The sequence below is a fragment of the Lactuca virosa genome, chromosome 7 (genome assembly GCF_052849685.1).
Source record: "Lactuca virosa cultivar CGN04683 chromosome 7, Lactuca_virosa_CGN04683_v6, whole genome shotgun sequence".
NCBI lineage: Eukaryota > Viridiplantae > Streptophyta > Magnoliopsida > Asterales > Asteraceae > Lactuca > Lactuca virosa.
The window spans coordinates 171,631,433-171,650,904 of NC_136432.1; the positions used below are offsets into that span (position 1 = coordinate 171,631,433).

Consider the following 19,472-nt stretch of genomic DNA (forward strand, 5'->3'; position numbering starts at 1 on the left):
GGCTGACCCTCCTCTACTGAGATCGTAGAAACCTTGTTGCATGCCATAGGGAGGTCGTTGACCTTGCTCTCGGCTCCATCGATGTATAGTCTCGGCCCATTGGGGCGTCGGGCCCTGAAAGTGTTGCGGAGGAATAGGGGCAGGGTGTGGATTGTAAACTTCTGGTTCGGAGTCGGTTCCATCTGAGTCTTCTTCCTCTTCACCGTCTATAGATTCTTCCTCTTCCATGGGTTCCTCATCTTCCATGGGTTCCTCTTCGGGATCCTCCTCTGGGTCTTCCACGATCCAGCCGACATTCCCTTGGTTGGGGAAATAGGGATCACCCGGCAAATGAAATCCTGCCATCGTACCTGTGCGAGAATAGGGATAAGGAGAAATGTCGCGAGAAACTTTGGGAATAAGAAGTTAGTTATCGCAGTTGTGATTATTACGGCTTTTTGTGTTAAAATACTCCCATAGTATTTTTATGTTTGATTCTTCAAATCTTTGGTAAGTTGCAGACTTTTTGCTCACCATGATCCTTCTTCGGTATACATTGGTTCTACCTTGGCTGAATATAATTGATCAGACTATATTCATCCAAGATCTGACTACATACCCCGAAGCTGGACCATGGTGTCCAACTTGTCTTAATACTTTTATGTTGTTACCTTTATGATACTGAATTGATGAGTGCGGTTGTATGTGTACTTTTTATAAAAATACAGATTTTTATTTTTTTAAAAGTACTTTTGAAAAGCTACGTCAGAGAATTTGTGCCGTTGTGTTTATAGTTTGTATATCCTACGCGGTTCGATATACTTAGTTCACTATAAACAAAGCTCTGATACCAATCTGTCACACCCCCAAACCAGAACGGCGGAAACGTTCGGGGGCAGAGGACGTCATGCTCAGTATCATAATCATAGTGAAGAAAGTAAAACACAACCATCATAGATATAATTTAAAAGGTTACATTGTTTCCAAAAATACATGTTTTCCAATTAAATTACATATGATGATAAAATGCAGCAAAAGAATCTACGCCTTAGCGTCTTGACTTCAAAAATCTTGCGGTTACCTGTATTACTGATTACCTGAGAATACAAGTTGTTTTGAAAAGAGAGTATCAGCATAAAGCTGGTGAGTCCATAAGCATTTTTGAAAATAAATGTTGTTTCCTTAAAGTTTGTTACAAGTTTGTTTCCAGAAAATCCAATATTTTCTTAGAAGGTTTGTTGTAGTCTTAACCGAAACAAGGCTTAGTATGTGTAAGTAAATCGTCATACTTATGTGTGTGTTTCATATTTAAATAAAACTCTTTTGTATAAAGCCTTAGAATTTCCGTGAACTGTATGTTTTGTTAATATTCCATGTGAGATGTTATAATCATACTAAAGACTAGATGGCCTCGTATGCGACGTTCTTCAGGCGTCAGAATGTTATGACACTTGTCACCCCAGACCTGCCGGTCTAGCTGTTGCAAGCAACTTAGGTGCGGGTTTGTCGGACCCATTATAGATCTATACACAACTATCACGTTCTCCCTCCAGGAGATTCTGATTATAAATAAAGGACTTTTCTGTGGTACTTAGAGTACCCCGAATGAGAATGTCTCACAAATATTCATTAACGAGTTCACATAGTGTGTAGTGAAAAATTCGTTTTCTAAATCGATAATGTTACCGATTTCTTTGTTAAATAAAGTGTTCAAAACTATACATATTATAGTTTATCAAAAGTGTTGTATGATGGTATGAAACCTTGTTATGCATGTATATGTATTTCAAATAAATGACGTTGGAAATACTAAGTGTAAATCTTACACACCTTGCTCAACATGTTACAAGGTGTGAATAACTCTTAAATATGTATTTGGCAGTTTTACCCATAACTGTCGCTGTTTTTGAGTAATTATAGAAAAATCATCGTAAGTCGAAAACTGAATCTGCAAACTCTGTGTATTTGGAAAAAGTGTCTAATGTGTTCATAAATTTTCCCATAATTTTTGGTGGTCTCAAACCAGTGTGAAAATGTTCATTTTCACAACTGGTCCGATTTTGTTGCTGCAGTGATAGACAATTTTGTAAAAATCACCATAAATTGTAGAAAAATCGTATGGAGATGTGAAAGTAGTCATTTTAAAGGTATAAACCTGAACTATTTTCATATTAAACAGTTTTGAAAAATATTAAGTTTAAGTTGGGTAAAACAGTTCGTGAACAGGTCACAACTTTTCTGTTGTAATCTGTCAAGTTAAGTTTTGAATATGTTTTGGTGCTTTAGCTTGTATTCCCCCCTGAAAACGGAAGAAAACTAGAAAATGTAGGGGTGTGAACTCACCTTGAGTGATGACTTGAAGAGTGGAAGGTTGAAGTTAAGGAATATCAAGTCAAGAGCACTTGATGAACACGTGAAGACTTGGATGATCCTAAGAACGATTTTTGGTGTTAAGATATGAGTCAAAGATCCAAGAGTGTTATGAAATTATGGAATAACACTTGAGTTTAGATGGAATACTTACCAAAAAATGCAGTAGTAACTCAAGAACACTTGCACAAGGTGGTGGGAAGTATAGAGAAAGAAGCTTTCTTGACGTGGTATGAGAAGTGTGTATGTTTGAAATGAGCAAGTAAATCAAGAAATCCTCCAGGGATTTCTTTATATAGAAGGTTGTTGGAGCAACTTGTGAGTTTGAAGTGATGTGTGCCTTGGTTTGTGTGATTTTGATAAGGTGGCAAATGAGAGGATGACACATGGAGGGCAAGTGGGCACACTTGACCCACTTGATAATCTAAGCTATTTTAATTAATAAATCCTTGAAAAATAATTAAAATAAGAGTTCTGGGGGTTAAAAATGATAAAAATATGAATTTGGTGAAAAAATCCCGTCAAAAACGGGCTTAGGAAGCGAAAGTAGTCGAAAACCGGGCAATATGGACCGAACCTGCGAGGTTCGGCTCTAAGAGAGTGAGAACCGAGAGAAGGGAAGGAGGAACCGAGAGGGAAGGAGAATGACCGAAGATGCGAAGGGAGGGACCGAAGGTGCGAAGGCTCGGTCCGAAGTGGGTAGGTTCGCTTCTGACAGGTTCGCTTCTGACATGTTCGGCTCCGAGAGGGTTCGGTCCTATTAGAAGGGTTCGGCCCTAAAAGGTTCGGTTCCTAAGAGGTCCGGTTCCTAAGAGGGGTTTTGGCCCTATTTAGCTGTTTTTCGATATAACTCACCGTTTCAAGCGGTTTTTGGCCAAGTTAAGGGTCGGGATGACTATAAAAATTTGAGAGAGATTTTGAGAGAGATTTGGAGAGATTTCACATACTTGAAGAGATTTGGGAGAGATTTCACATACTTAGAGAGATTTGGAGAGATTTCACATACTTGGAGAGATTTGGGAGAGATTTCACATACTTAGAGAGATTTGGGAGAGATTTCACATACTTGGAGAGATTTCACATACTTAGAGAGATTTAGGAGAGATTTGTTTTTAGTCATTATCATTGTATAATATTGCAATGCAAGGTTCGTGAACCCCGTTATGCTTCGTTTATGATCGTTTTAAGTCCCCGAAAGGGTCCTTAGTCGTGTTTTGATGCGTTTAACTCCCTTTTTAGGGTTTTTACATTGTTAACACATAGATTCTTCAAGACACTTGAATTTTTGACATACAAATGTACATTTTTATACATAGAATAACTTTTAACATACAAGTATTAATTAAGTTTGACCGGTTTGACTTGTTGACCTTGACTTGTTGACTTTGACTTGAATTTGACGGTTGTCACACAACCCGATGGTTATGGGCCGAGAGTATTCCATCCCGAGGATGTTTGGACTCGTAGTATGTGGGCATTCCAACCTGATGGTTGAGGGCCTGAGGTATTCCATCCCTATGGATGATTGGACCCATAGTATGTTGTTTGTTATTGTATGCGTATTGTTGTGTATGGGTATTTTGGGGGTAACTCACTAAGCCTTCGAGCTTACAGTTTCAGTTCATTGTTTCAGGTTCAGCGGATGATCGTGGGAAGGCGAATGTGTGACCGTACACTTCCTCGATTGATGATTATGATTTCTGGGAACTCTGATGTTTAAACTATTTTGAAAACAAATTGTAATAACTGAAGGGTTTTAAATGATTTAAAAAGCTTTAAATTGACTCGAATTTTATGGATGTTACATCGTTTGCTTTGGCAAACTAGAATATGGGTGGGGGTAGGAGAATTGCAATGGAGAAAGGGTAGGGTGGGTGGTGGTGTCTTAAGGCGAAGGATAAGGATGAGGCAGATGTAAGAAGGGAATGAGACAGTATGAGATAGGGTTCTCTTAATTCTAATACTCCCTTTGTCCCTTATTTATTGTTCACTTTTGACTTTTGAAGTTTTTATTGAGTTTATTCTTCAATTTTGACCTTAAATATATTTTTTTTTTTGATATATAATACTTAATGCAAAATATATGAATGAATTGTGTTTTAAATGTCTTTTCATTGTTATAAGTTTTATCAAGTAATTTATAACACAAATAAAAATATTTAAGGTCAATATTGAAGAATAAAGACTTCTAAAATCAAAAGTGAACAATAAATATGAGACGAAAAGAGTATATCCTTATAGTATTAAATTATAAAATTATAAAATTAAAAGGCAAAATGGTCGTTATACGCACCTTAAAGACCAAAACTAACTAAATTTATTGGCTCTTTTTCTAAAAATTAAACAAAAATAAAGGTTTTTTTAAATAATCATAAAACTTTATAGATTAACTTATGAAATTAACATTTGGCCTTTAAAATGCTTAAAATGATATACTTCTAAGAAAAAATTAAAAAATTAAAAAAAAAATCACTGGTCGACCAAAATGACCATAATGATGTCTTTTTTTGAAAAAACATTGTTTAGTGCGAATTTGTTTATATTTTTATTAAAATGATGTTTTTTTGTTAAGAAAATTTTCAAAATTTTTTGTGATAATAATCTTTAAAGACCATTTACACTGTTGCACAACAAAATAAATTATATTGATAACATATATTTCATATGTAACATATATAGATTTTAAAATTTGTCTTTCTTTTAATTAATTGTTAACAAATATTTTTTTATATATTTTATTATTACAATAACTTTATAAATTATATTATCATAAAATAAGTTAATTTGAATTTATTATGATTTTATTAAAGAAAAAATTTATTAAATAATAAAACTACATGTATAACACAAAATTGTTAAATAAACTTATATTTATAATCAATAAATTTACAACATGATATTACAAATATTACTTATTACATGAAATTTTAACTAGTCGATTTAAAAAAAATAGAAATATATAAACATAGAGTGACCAAAATTAACAAATGAATAGTATAATAACATATTGACCTTAATAACCACCAAAAAGAAGATATCTTAAATAACGACCATATGTTTTTTAAATTTGATAAATAACCATTATTTTTAAAAATTGTAATTTTCCAAATTGTTTTTCTAACAAAAAAACAATTTTGAAAATTGCTTTTTCAGAAAAAGTAGTTCGAATTTTTAAACTCGTTTTTTAGTAGTTTCAGAAATCCTTAGATAGTTAGAATATATCTAGTTCGAAAATTCCAAGCTTGTTCTTCATGTTTTTTGGTTGATTCCAATCTTGATTATAATTTCAAACTTGTTTATCAGTTTCAAATTAGTTATCTATGTTGGATTTACTGTGAAATGATATAATAAAGATGGGAGAAAAGAAAAGAATTTTTTTTAAAAAAAATCAAGATTTTAGAAGTAGATGGTAGGGCAGAAGTTGAAAGAAAGAGAAAAAAGCATTCCGAAAATAAAAAATTTGTTAGAAAATCATTAAAGCATTCCGAAAATAAAAAACTTGTTAGAAAATCATTTCCTAACAACACGCAATAGAAAAAAAAAAGTCATTATTTCCTTGGAGCCCTTCTACAAAATTGTCCAATGAGGTCGATACCTCCGTTATAATACATAAAGGTTAATTTTATATGGTGAGTGTGGGTTTGAATAGACATTAGAAGCTATATAATTTTCTAATTCACTATTTGAGTCGGGAAGTTACTTGTTTAATTTTTTTAAATAATTTAATATAAAGTTAGATATTATGGTCGCTGCTAGGCGATGTGTTATGTCGATATTGCTAGAAATTATGTATCAAGAAGTAGGACGATTTAATAATTGTATGAGTCAATGGATATCTTGAAAATGATATAAGTTCACTTTCTGTATTAATATCAAGGGTGTAAAAAATGTTTGGCGGTAGCTAGTTGGTCGAATGGGGTTTAAGCAATTAGTCGGTATGGGCGAGAATTAATCGGAGACCCTTAATTATAAATTCGTGAAAATTTATGAACTTAAATATGACTATTATCATAACAAACATGACCTGAGGGGGTAAGATGGGCTTGTGCACAAGGCCCATTATTTTTTTTACCTATATTCTATGTTATCAAAACTTGAAGCCCAAATGCTAAGCTCCAGCGTCCAGACGTCCAGAGGGCATATTATTAGTCGATTAATCGATCAGCATTCAACGATGATTCAAGTTCTCTGTCAAGTATCGATTATACAAATTTCAGAAACCAGAAGGCGGCAGCGGTATATTGTCAAGTATCGATCATACAAATTTCAGAAACTGAGAGTGACAACTCTAAGCTTAGGAATCATATTTGAACCATAAAGCTCCATCCTTGGGACCAAAAAGGTCCAAAACCTCAACATAATAGATCTAAGCATTCAAGAGGCAAGTTTAAGACTTTATACCTCAAGATGATCTGAAATGAAGCTACAATCTCGGATCTACAGCTTCTCCTTTGAACCACCACCTTGCTTTGCTCTTCACTTGCTTGGAAAATGGATCCACAACACCAAAATGCTCTCTAATGGCCTCCTAAGCTCTAAGAACACTCAAAGAAGGATTAGGGTTTCGTGGTGGCTGTCTAAGGGTGAAATGGAGGCCGACCATTGAGACATATTATTCCTTTTATAGTGGTATAGCCCTAAAATTAGGGTTTAGGAACTCTGAGCGTACGCTGGGCGTACTTCTCGTACGTTGGGCGTACGCCTCCAACACCCCGTGTCCACTTACTCCTCTACACTGGACGTACCCCCAACGTGCTGGCCACCTTGCATGCATGATACCTTGTCACTTTTCTCCATTAGGGACTAATATTGCCAATAACTTCAAAGTGCTATAACTTCTTCGTTCTAAGTCCGTTTCCGACGAACTTTATATTCATGAAAAGGTGGCGAGAAGCCCTACGCTCCTAGCTACACCCGTAATCCTAAAAGCCTTCTGAATAAAACCCAAGACCCATAAAAGACCGAATCATCATATTACGCTTATGCCCTTGGCCTCCGAAGCCACAACCGAACACTTTCCAAAACCGGGTGTTACACCGAGTAGCACCTAGGGACTAATCAGGGATTAATTGAGGACTAGTCATGATTTTTACAGCACTGATTAATATGTATGCTTTATGTATTTTTAGAAATTCAATTTGGAGTAATCCTTAATCACATAATTAGTTTTAAGCGCACATTTGAAAGCAATAATATTTGAGAGTATATTAATGTTGAAGATCTTAAGAGAGTACCATATGTTATTTTTTCGATGAGTATATACACACACTTATACAACCAAAAATATGATAAAATTTACAAAAATGCAGTTTTTTATTATTAAAATATGGTTTTTGGAAAACCTTTAGAGAGAATTGATTAGGAAGTTGTTAAACAACATAATAGTTATATGCAACTTAGGTTATTATTAGCTTAGACTTCCAAGCAGCTTAGACGGTAGGCAACATTGTTGTCCATGAGGAGACCCTAGACTTGCCTTATTTCCCATATTTCTTTACTTTGATCATATTTTTCATAATTTTTCCACTGCAAAGGACTCTACCCGTTGGACCCCGTAAGGAGGCACGACTCCTTAACCTTACATATTGTCATGTTTGAAATCAAACTCGTCTTATATATAAGTATACTTTACGAACCACCTAACTTATATTACATCACAATTTAAGTCCCTATTGGCGTATCTAGTAATGCCAATTACACTAGATGGCAAATGACATATGTTGGAAGCTTATAAGATAACCTAATGTCACACAATGATATGTTAAACTCCGCTTTCTCACAACCAAATTAACCAACACACAATATGATCATACCCGACACAAATCGATAAAACATTTCACTATTCCCAATGATGTATATTCCAAAACTTTTTAACTATATTCGACACCCTTCACCACATAAAGTATTCGAACTTTCTTGTTTTGTGATTTCCTTTTCGATTCAAAGAAATTGTGCTTCCCTAAATTTGTGAAAAATTCAGTTTCATTTTGCAAAAAAAAAATAAATAAATAAATAAATAAAATCCATGGTTATTTCATAACCTTTGTGAAAAAGATGGTAGGTATAGACAACTTCCCATTTTTGTCAAAAGTAAATTAAGGTTAAAAAACACTTTCGAAACATTGTGATAAAGATTTATAAATCCTGATACCGATAACCAAATTCCCATATCTGTTATATTTGAAGGATATTTCACAACTAAAATAGAGCAAACCAAAAACACAAGGTAATCAAAGAGTGAAAAAAAAGGTGAAATTCATGTTCTTATTTGCACTCTCACCAAACAAAACAAAACATGGAAAATTCCTAAATTAACTAATAAATAGAGATTGTGTTTGCTTGCATAAACCAGCCTAGAAGATAAAATCTGAGGGCATGGCATAAAAATATGTCCCATTTTCCGGGCATTTTACAACAACTTGAAATGAACAACAAACAACTAAACGCGATTCTCATAATACCGCTTTTAAAACTTAGGATTAGAAAAATACATATTTCATATTACACCCCTCCCCTTCCCCTTCGCCAATCCATATTTTACTGCATTCAAATATTTTATATTATTAATTGCAAAAAAAAAAAAAAAAAAAAAAAAAAAAATTGTAATTATTGCGATTGGGAGTGAAAATAGAAAAACATGAATTAGTAACTTATAGCTATATATTATTTTACACCTTAATAATATCGACATATTAATTCTTTATTACTTTTTCAGACAAGTTAATCTATTTTACTGAAGATACAAAATTACCGTGAATATATTTTAGTGTTAATATCATAAAAGATCTTATAAATTGTGTTTTTTTTTTCCGAATTAAGCCTCAACTTTATATTATTTTGTTCGAAAAAGACCTTGTATTTTTCCATTTTTTTAGAATTTGGCCCTTTAGCAGTTTTTTTCAAAAAAAAAAACTTATCAAATGTGAGTTTTTTTGGAAAAGTAAAAAAAAAAACATTGATGGTTTTTTCAGGATAAAAAATAAAAAGTTGAGGGTGTTTTCAGACAAAAATGAAAAAAATACAAGGTCTTTTTTAGGAAAAAAAAAAGTTGAAGTTTAATAAAAAAAAGCTCGGTATATAAGGTCTATTATGATATTAACCTTATATTTTATAGAGAAATATATCAACAAAAAACATTTTTCAAAACAATCAAAACGACACAAATTTTAAATATTAAAAATGTTGCAATGAAAAATAATATGTATCGTTTTTATCTTATTTTAATGTTAATGCAAGGTAATATTCCTTTTTAGATATATGACATGTGCTTAAAAACAAAAAATTAGATGAAACAATTAGAAGAGTGACTTTATAAAATATTTAAAATGGATGAGGATAAATTTGTTAAATTTTTTTTTTTAAAAAAAGGTAATCAAACTAAAGAAGGTTTGTGATAATAGATTTATCTTAAATAAAAGTTAGTGGAAAGCTGATGTGGCAAAATAAATAATTCTTTTACTAGAAATGCCCTAACCTCAGCATCTTCTGCACCAGATTTTGTGATCTCCATCTTTTGGTCATCTGCAAATGCAAGAATCAAGATCATGTTAATAAGTAGTTACAAACAAGAAACAACAAATTAATAAACAAATTAAAAAAGTAATTGAAAATTAATATATGTTTTTACCTCCATCTTCTGGAATATCAGAAGTCCACAAAGTGAGATTGTCCCTCAGAAGCTGCATAATTAAAGTGCTATCTTTGTATGATTCCTCACTCAAGGAGTCAAGCTCTGAGATAGCTTCATCAAATGCTTGTTTCGCCAGGTGGCAGGCTCTAACAACACCAATATTTAAGATTTAATAAAACAACATTTTAGTTTTTTCTTTTTGTTTAAAAAATTATCAACAGGTTTGTTAAAGAAATCCGACATTACCTTTCGGGAGAATTCATAATCTCATAATAGAAAACAGAAAAGTTCAAAGCCAAACCCAATCGGATTGGATGAGTAGGAGATAAATCCTCTGCAGCAGTAGATGCCAACTGAGGGGTAAATAAGTCAATATGTCATTTATCAGAAAATGTAAAACTCATCAAGAATTTTTAAAAAGGTAATTACTTGATAAGCCTTCAGTGACTGATCAGCTGCCTCTTTTTTATCATTACCAAACTTGAACTCTGCAAGATACCTATAATAGTCTCCTTTCCTGCATCCCATAAACAAAACAAAATAATATCAAGAATGATGTTTTGGATTTTTTGTTACATTTGTTATATATGTAAATGTAAATGTAATATACATAATACTTACATTTTGTAGTAGAAAACAGTGGATTCTCCAGCAGATGAAGATGGAATGAGATGCTCATCAATCACAGTCATGATATCACCACAGATGTTGGAAAGCTCTGTTTCCACCTTCTGTCTGTATTCCTTAATCCTTTTAACATTCACTTCATTGCCTCTGGATTCCTCTTTTTGCTCAATTGAAGATAAAATCCTCCATGATGCCCTTCGTGATCCCACCACATTCTTGTATCCAACTGAAAGCAGATTCCTCTCTTCAACAGTCAATTCGATATCCAACTTTGCTACCTTCTTCATCGCCTCCACCATTTCTGAAACAAAAACAATACAGATCAATAGTCAAAATCAACCAAAATTATCCTCCGAATCTCAATGTTTACCTTCCTTACCAATAGCTTAGTTTCTAAACAGTCAACGTTTGATATGTTAAGGTCATTTATTTCTTTCTAATTTGGTACTTTTTACTTAGATTAACGTAGCTATCAATATTTTTCTACAAAGTTTCAAAATTGAATATCGATTTGAATATGTCTAGGCACGAAAAAGTTAAAAATTTAACTCGTGATTAACCTCCGTAGGGTGTATGATTCGTAGGATCTAGTAAACCCTAAATCTAGCCTCGAAAATTATCTAAAAGTATTTTTTTTGTAACCCTAATTTACATCTCAAAGTCAATAGCATCGATAACATAGGTGTATGTGTGTGGAACTTAAACAGTAGGCACAAATATACATCCACCACAGATTATAGCTGCGACTTTTAAAGTAAAGTAAGAAAATCAACATGTTAACACCGGATCTAAGATGAAAACGAAGAGGAAGTATTCTAACCATCATAGCGTTCAGCTTGCTCGGCGAGCTTGGCAACATAGATGAAATTCTCGCGTTCAGCTGATGCCGCCATAGATGCCGATCTTAGAGCTCAACCACTACTTTCTCTCTCTGCTGTTTTTTTTTTTTGTAAAAATAGAGAAACGCGGAAAGATGCGTCTGTGAGACTGGTAGCTGTATATGTCTGTCTGTAAATATAGTGAAGGAGAATATTTTATTCTTGCCACCAAAGTTCGGTATTTTCCACTTCTGCCACAGACAAAACAAAAACATTGCATGGCCACTAAGCCAAGTAGATGATTTAAAATATTATTCCTTGTTTTTGCATGTAGATTATCCCTAAACTTTGAAAAAAAATAAAAAAGCTAAAAAGTATTTGTAGTGGGAAATACTTTCATGGTGAAAGTAACGTCTAGTGTTATTCCTCCATTAAACAAACATATAGATTATATCGTAATATAGTCTTTATCAACACAGTGAAAATAGTTACACTAAGTAGTGTGTTTTGTAAACTTAGTTTCTTATTACAATACAACAATATTCTCTTTTTATGTTGATATATCACGTGTTTTGAAATAAATTAGTAATGAGCATCTACGATATTATATTTTTTTTATTGGCTACGTTGTATCTTGTATTTGAACTAATATATAGGACTATAAGTTAGATGTCTATCAAGAAGCATGTTTCACATTGCAAATGAATACTCATCGGTAGGTTAAAAGTTTGTGATGCAACTATTTAGTGGCAAAGGGTAATTGTTAAATGATGGATATATTGAAAAAATATTACTATAATGTATTATCTTAAGATCGGTATGCACAAGTTTTTTATAAAACTTTGTTAAGAGAGAGTGGGAGTTAGTTTCAAAAGGTAAAAAGAATCGAACAAGATAGATAAATAAATAATTTGGGTGGCCAAAACATCATTTTTGATAATGTATGGGTGATAATGAATATATAGAAAGTAATGTGAATAAAGATGCAAAGAATAAAAAGTAAGAGGATTCCCATGAAAGTTTTGGAGCATTAGATGATGTACTTGCAAGTGGATGGAAAACGACAAATGGACCCACACAGCGTAGACATTAGCGTATGGCTACCACTCATAGTGCGCCACGTAGGACTGACTCGGCACGTGCTTTCTCTTTTTTAATCGCAACTTGATCATGTTGCTTATATTATTTATATTTTGATACATCTTAATTTACAATTTTACACATTTAAGCCTCTTGTGCGTAAAAAAAACATTAAAAAGAAAAAAATAATGTCTCATTTTTAGTAAGAATCTAGTGATCTCGAGATCCAAGCGATCATGGATCAGTATATTTGTGAAAGTCAATGCATTCACGAAAATGAAAGAATTCAAATTTGTGATTTTTTTATATCGTGTAAAATAAAAATAATAATATGAGAATGGATTAATAGTCGCATAAAAGTATTAAAAATGGATTAATAGTCGCATGAAAGTATTCGAATGTTTGCAATATCTTAATTGTCACATTTATAAAGTTGAATTATTAGTGTCATGATATAACTGTCTGACCTTAACATGCTAATCAAGTTATATGAAAAAAAATATATTATTTATGATATGCTTATCTTATCTTCTTAGTTTTTTTTGGGTAGGATTATCTAGTTTCTTTCTTTCTTTTTACAAATTGATGTGTTTAAACTTTTGATCGATTGAATAAACTCATAACCTGGAATCATCTTGTTCCAGTTAAAACCTTAATTATGTTTTCTATTTGGTATCGGAGCGCGTCCGATCCGCCGAAACTCAAATGATAAGCAACCATGGCCAAACCAGAATGCACAAGTAAAGGCAGTCGAAAAGATAAAACCAAAAATCCTTCGTCTGATCCTAATTCACCATATTACATTCACCCTACTGATTATCTTCATTAGATGCATGTGAATGACACTCTGAATGATAATAACTATACAGACTTGGTCTCGAGAGATGAGCGACTTCCCCGTCGCCAAGAATAGGGTGGGTTTCATTGATGGAACCATCCCTAAACCAGCAGAAGATACATAGGATTACAAATCATGGCAGCGCAACGACGCTATCATTAAAGGATGGATTATCACTGCTATGGAAATGGAGATCAGTGTGAAATACGCAACAACAACTAAACAGATTTGGGAAGATCTTCAAGAAAGATTTGGAAAAGAAAGTGCTTTGAGGGCTTACGAACTAAAACAAATCCTTACCACTATGAGGCAAGAAAACCATCCAGTTGCATCCTACTTCACAATGATGATAGGTGTGTGGGATGAAATTGAATATGTCTCACCTTCACCAACATATACATGTAACAACTGTTCTTGCAATCTAAGAAAGAGACTCATGGAGTCTAAAGAAAAGGAATGTATATATGAGTTTTTGATGGGGCCCGATGATAGTTTTGGAACCATAAAGACTCAAATACTCAGCACCAAACCCCTGCCAGGTTTGGGCACCGTCTATCATCTTGTTATTGAAGATGAACAACAGAAGAATATTAGTGCTACAAGAAAACCGGTAGTGTAGGTTGTCGCCTATCGAGATCGAGCACCACAAAGTTTTGAAACAAACTATTCAAATAAACACATCAATCGTGAAGGATTAAAGTGCAAGCTTTGCAATAAAACCGGTCATACCATCGATGGCTGCTTCGAGAAAACAGGTATCCCGACTGATAGGAAAACTGCCAATGGAAAACAACAAACAGACAAAGGAAGACAATAAAAACAAAACCCAAGGATGTTGTCATCGGAATAGAAGTTAGCCCTATACCTAGGTTGAGTGTCGAACAATATAAGAAGTTGATTTAATAATCAAACAACAATCCTAAACCTGAAGTCAACATGGATGGTAAGATCAATTTTCATCATCTATGGGTTATCGACTCCGCTGCCACCAAACACATTGTTATTAACGATTTTGTCATGATTGAATTAAAGGAATCACCAGACTTCGTTCTTGTTAACATACCAAATGGTGACAGTATCCATGTTTAAGGAATAGGGAGTGCATGTTTACCTAGCAATTTAAAATTCAACAATGTCCTTTACATACCGAATTTTTAATGCAATCTCTTATCGGTTAGTAAAATCACCAAGCATCATAATTGTTTCATAACATTTTTTTCATATTTTTGTTACATACATAACTTACATTCGAGGAAGCTGATTCACATGGGGAGGTGTAATATGGTCTATATAGCATGGAAGAGATGGATCAAAAAAGCAAGGTGATGGCTGTTAAAGTTGACACGAAAGTTTGGCATAGGAGATTGGGACATGCTTCATATTCTAGATTACAACATATTAGCTTTATAAACAATTTAGGAAATTTTGATTATTGTGATTCATGTATTCAGGCAAAACAAATCAGATTACATTTTCAAATTAGTTCTATTAAAACTACTTCTTATTTTGATCTTATTCATTGTGATATATGGGGAGGGTATCGTGTTCCTTCACTTTCTGGCGCACAATACTTCTTAACTATTATAGATGATTATAGTCTTTCTACTTGGGTCTATTTATTAAAGCATAAATCGGATACAAGCTCCAACCTTGTTGCATTCTACAAATTGGTTGAAACTCAATTTGTAAAGAAAATCAAAAGGATTAGAAGTGATAACGTGTAACATCTCGACAATCATAGGGTAAAAATTTCGTTTTTATTATAATTAAAACACTAATGTAACTTTTATCCAAACATTTAAAATCATTTCAAATAATACAATTATCAGAGTCCATTCCCAAAATCACATATTGCGGAAAACCCGGGTGTATGTGTTGCGATCAAGTCGGGCCCTTCCCTTTCGAACCGGAAGTACCTAAAACCATAAACCACAAACTGTAAGCGCAAAGATTAGTGAGTTCCCCAAATACCACATACCATACATATCAAACGAGCCATACATGTCATACATATCCAATCAATCAATAAAAGTGCTATGTGCCAACCATAGTCTTGCCATTATGCCACGAGCCGTCTCGTGGTCCTCCTTACCAGGTCGGGGACCAAAACCTTGGGTCTTACAGACAAGTGCCAGGAGCCACCTTCTGGTCTTCCATGCAAGCATCACAAAGACAACTAACATACAATCTACGACTACTTAACTAATAACTGCCAAAGTTCAGACTCTGGTCTTGCATACAGATTGCCAGGAGCCGCCTCCTGGTCTTTCATACAAAATGCCAAGTGTCACCCCGAGTCTTCCTACAATATATAAATCAAATGGGTCGGCATTGGTGCCTTCGACCCATCGAACGGTGAGGAGACTCACCTCGAATGTTGAAGCTCACTGTAAGAAATCCCTAGTTGCTGCCTTGACAACTTCCCGAGCTACAATATAAAATAACACCCAATATTGGGTTCCATTCTAAGGCCCACAATCTATACTTGGGGTAAAATGACCATTTTACCCCTGACCCAACGTGAACCAAAACTGAGGCCAAAGCCCAAGACCAAAAAGGCCCAAAACCAAAAGATCCACAAAGGCCCACTAATGGCCTAATTTTCCAAATTAGGCCCAACCCCCATATGGGCCTTATCCTAAGACCAATACTTCCTTTAGTCCAATAGTTGATCTCAGATAGCCCAAAAGGCCCAAAGCAACAAGGTGGCCTAAGATGCAAAGCCCAAAATACAACAAGCCCAAAGCCCACATCGAACATGGGCGTACGCTCAGCTACGTTGGGCGTACGGCCAGTTACGCAGGGTATAACCTGACTTAGTCCAAAACTCGTTTTCTGGCTTAAGCACTTTGCACCCAAACTTCAGAGAACCTCAAAATAAAGCTCTTAATGCATAAAGTCGGAACCTTTATGCATTTGCATGACTCAATGGGACCCAACAACCATCTTAATCCATTAAAACCCATTCTAACCCAACTAAAACATGCATGGACCAAAAGCAATGATCAATATACCATTTTTATGAACTTATAAACTCAGAAAAGGGAAGATCTAACAACCTTAACTCCTGGAGTGACTCAAACTCGCAAGGAGAACTTAATACACCATAAAAGCCCTTAATCTTGCCCTAAACTCAAACTAGCATAAGAAGAAGCCAAGATAAAAACTTTTTACCTCCTGAAGCTTCCCAAGAGTGTGAAGATTCTGGATCTATAACCCCACGACTACACCAAGCTTGATCACCAAGATCCACTTCCTTGAAATACACTAAGGACCCTTTAAAATAACCTCCAAGCTCAATAATGTACCACCAAGAGGATTAGGGTTCGAAATGAGGCTCAAAGACAATGGAGGCTGAGAAATGAAAGAGCCTTAAGCTCATAAGGATGTTTAAATAGTGCTCAAACCCTAAAAATTAGGGTTTGGCACTCTGCTCATTACGCTGGGCGTACCCCCAACTTATGTTGGGCGTACTCACCCAGGCATGTGCCCTCCTCCATGCACGCATGGGACCAACTTTGCCATTTTTTTCCACCAACGGCCATTTCTGCCATTATTTCAAACTACTCTAACTTCCTCGTCTTAGGTCCGTTTCCAACGAACCTTATATCCACAGAAAGGTGGAGAGAAGTCCTGCTTCTAATAACACACCATAGCCTTAAAACTTCCCGAACAAAACCAAAAATCCATAAAAGACCGAGTTATCAAATTACAATTATACCCTTTGACCCCCGAAGGCATCATCAAACACTTGGATCACTTAAACCATAACACCCACATCAGAAAAGGACCAAATCCTTTCTTCCCCAAGGCCCTAAGCCTCATTACAACTGATGATTGGGTCACAGCCCTGAATAATGAAGCAAATCCAAAACCGAGTGTTACATAACGGGGGTGAATTTGTCTCAAATAATATGCTTAAGTTCTATGAAGAACATGACATTCTGATCGAAACCTCGTGTGTTCAAACCCAACAACAAAACAGAGTTGTTGAAAGAAAGCACAAACACATGTTAAAAATAGAAAGATCCCTACGTTTCCAAGTTAGTCATCCCATTAAGTTTTGGGGAGAATGTGTTCTTACTACCACATACATCATAAATAGATTACCCTCTTGATCTTTAAAAAACGAAACTCCATACGAAATCTTGTTTTGAAATAAGCCTCAATATGACCACCTGAGAGTTTTAGGCTGCTTAGCTTATGTAAAGGAAAATAATGCTGGAAAGGATAAGTTTGAATAAAGGGGGAGGCCTTGTATTTTCATTGGTTATCCACAAGGGCAAAAGGGGTATAGAGTTTTTGAAATTGCAGACAAGAAAATTCTCGTTTCTAGAGATATGAAGCTTATAGAGTGTGTTTTAACAACAATTAAAAGTCAACTTTTCTCAAGATGAGCCCAAGCGTTTTTACCAAACAATTCAAAGTCAACATCGGAAAGATGCTATGAGAAAGGAAGTTGAAACACTTGAGAACAACAAGATGTGGGTTTTGACCAATTTCCACATGGAAAGAAAGCGAGTGACTCCAAGAGGGTTTACAAAATCAAATAAAATTTGTCAGGTGAAGTGGAGCGATACAAATCCAGACATGTTGCAAAGGGTTTCACCCAAATTGAAGGTGTAAATTTTCATGAAACATTTGCACTGGTGGCCAAACTCGTTAATGTAAGGATTGTGTTAGCTGTTATTGTTCAGAAAAGGTGGGCTATTTATCAAATCGATGTGAATAACGCCTTTTTACATGTCGATTTGAATGAAGAAGTATATACGAAAGTACCACAAGGGTTCGCAAAAGAAGGAGATACTAGAGTGTGTCATCTCCAAAAGTCATTGTATGGTTTACGACAAGCTTCTCGAAACTGGTATAATAAATTCACCAACACTCTTATCCAAATCGGTTTTAAACACTCAAAAAGCTTATCATTCGCTTTTTGTCTTCAAACAAAAAGACATATATATATATATATATATATATATATATATATATATATATATATATATGCTCTTATTTATGTTGACGATGTTATTCTTTTGGGAAATGATGATCAATAGATAGCCAAAGTTAAAACTTTTCTTATAGGAAGTTCAGTATAAAAGATCTTGCCCCCTTGAAATATTCGCTTGGCATTGAAGTTGCTCAACTACTTGAGAGAATGGTTCGTAGTAAAAGAAAATATACCTTGGACATATTAGTTGATTGAAACATCCCAAAAATACAACCCAAAAATTTTTCGTTTGAAAACTTTACTAAACCATAATATTAAATATTAAAAGATAAATCCATGGATCATGCGTCTCAAAATTTCATAATAAGTTAATCAAATCAACTTATGTCAAAACATATCAAAATGTCTGAATAAAACTCCCAGGATAAACTGAAGCTGTGGTGTGTGCCATGCCATCATCCCGAGCTCTTCCCCTTACTAGCGGAAGTACCTGAAACCAAAAACTGAAATTGTAAGCACAAAGCTTAGTGAGCTCCCCCAAACTACCACATACCATACAATAACATATAAAGCAACTACTGGGCCTTGCCCACTGCATCGGACCGAAGTCCGGAAACTGCATCGGACCGAAGTCCGGAACTATCCAGGGCCTTGCCCTCTGCATCAGACCAAAGTCCGGAAACTGCATCGGACCGAAGTCCGGAACTATCCAGGGCCTTGCCCTCTGCATCGGACCGAAGTCTGGAAACTGACTGAACATAGCATAACATAATCATAACTACTAGCATAAGCACATATACTGCATACTGCATCGGACCGAAGTCCGGAACACATAACACAAAGACATGCTTGAATCACAAAGACATCAAGCACACTGAACTACTGCATCGGACCGAAGTCCGGAACTACTGCTAACTAAATGGGTCGGCATTGTGGTCGTAGACCCGTTCCTACTGGAAGGAAAACTCACCTCGTAACGCTGGTTGCTGAGGTGCTAAATCTGAGACTGTCTGACTGCTGCTTCGGAACTCCCCGGCTACAAATCCCATAAACACTAGATCAAAATCTGATACTAATCTCAGGGTAAAATGACTATTTTACCCCTGGTCAAAGTCAACTTCCTGGTTGACTCTACTCGCCGAGTCCTACTATGAACTCGCCGAGTCGGGACGTGGACTCGCC

General features: G+C 34.9%; 2 protein-coding genes across 2 annotated transcripts; one reads left to right on the plus strand and one right to left on the minus strand.

Moving 5' to 3' along the window:
* Positions 1–8,587: 8,587 nt before the first annotated feature.
* On the minus strand, positions 8,588–11,595 carry LOC145124519 (14-3-3 protein 9-like). Its single transcript, XM_079059901.1, has 7 exons — positions 11,427–11,595; positions 10,601–10,907; positions 10,409–10,496; positions 10,226–10,332; positions 9,977–10,125; positions 9,824–9,870; positions 8,588–8,889 (listed from the first exon to the last, which is right to left on the minus strand). The coding sequence occupies exons 1-7, from the start codon at positions 11,497–11,499 to the stop codon at positions 8,887–8,889; spliced, it is 774 nt and encodes a 257-aa protein (XP_078916027.1). The 5' UTR covers positions 11,500–11,595; the 3' UTR covers positions 8,588–8,886.
* Positions 11,596–13,529: 1,934 nt separating this feature from the next.
* On the plus strand, positions 13,530–13,961 carry LOC145127313 (uncharacterized). The gene has a single exon (XM_079062530.1). The coding sequence runs from the start codon at positions 13,530–13,532 to the stop codon at positions 13,959–13,961; it is 432 nt and encodes a 143-aa protein (XP_078918656.1).
* The last annotated feature ends 5,511 nt before the right edge of the window (positions 13,962–19,472 follow it).

What these genes read in the sequence shown, in the direction of transcription:
- LOC145124519 (XM_079059901.1), bottom strand. Translation starts at nt 11,499, where the DNA reads ATGGCGGCATCAGCTGAACGCGAGAATTTCATCTATGTTGCCAAGCTC. An exon ending in ACTGTTTTCTACTACAAAAT is followed by an intron (nt 10,497 to 10,600) that starts GTAAGTATTATG and finishes TATGGGATGCAG; the next exon opens with GAAAGGAGACTATTATAGGT. An exon ending in AGTCACTGAAGGCTTATCAA is followed by an intron (nt 10,333 to 10,408) that starts GTAATTACCTTT and finishes TTTACCCCTCAG; the next exon opens with TTGGCATCTACTGCTGCAGA.
- LOC145127313 (XM_079062530.1), top strand. Translation starts at nt 13,530, where the DNA reads ATGGAGATCAGTGTGAAATACGCAACAACAACTAAACAGATTTGGGAA.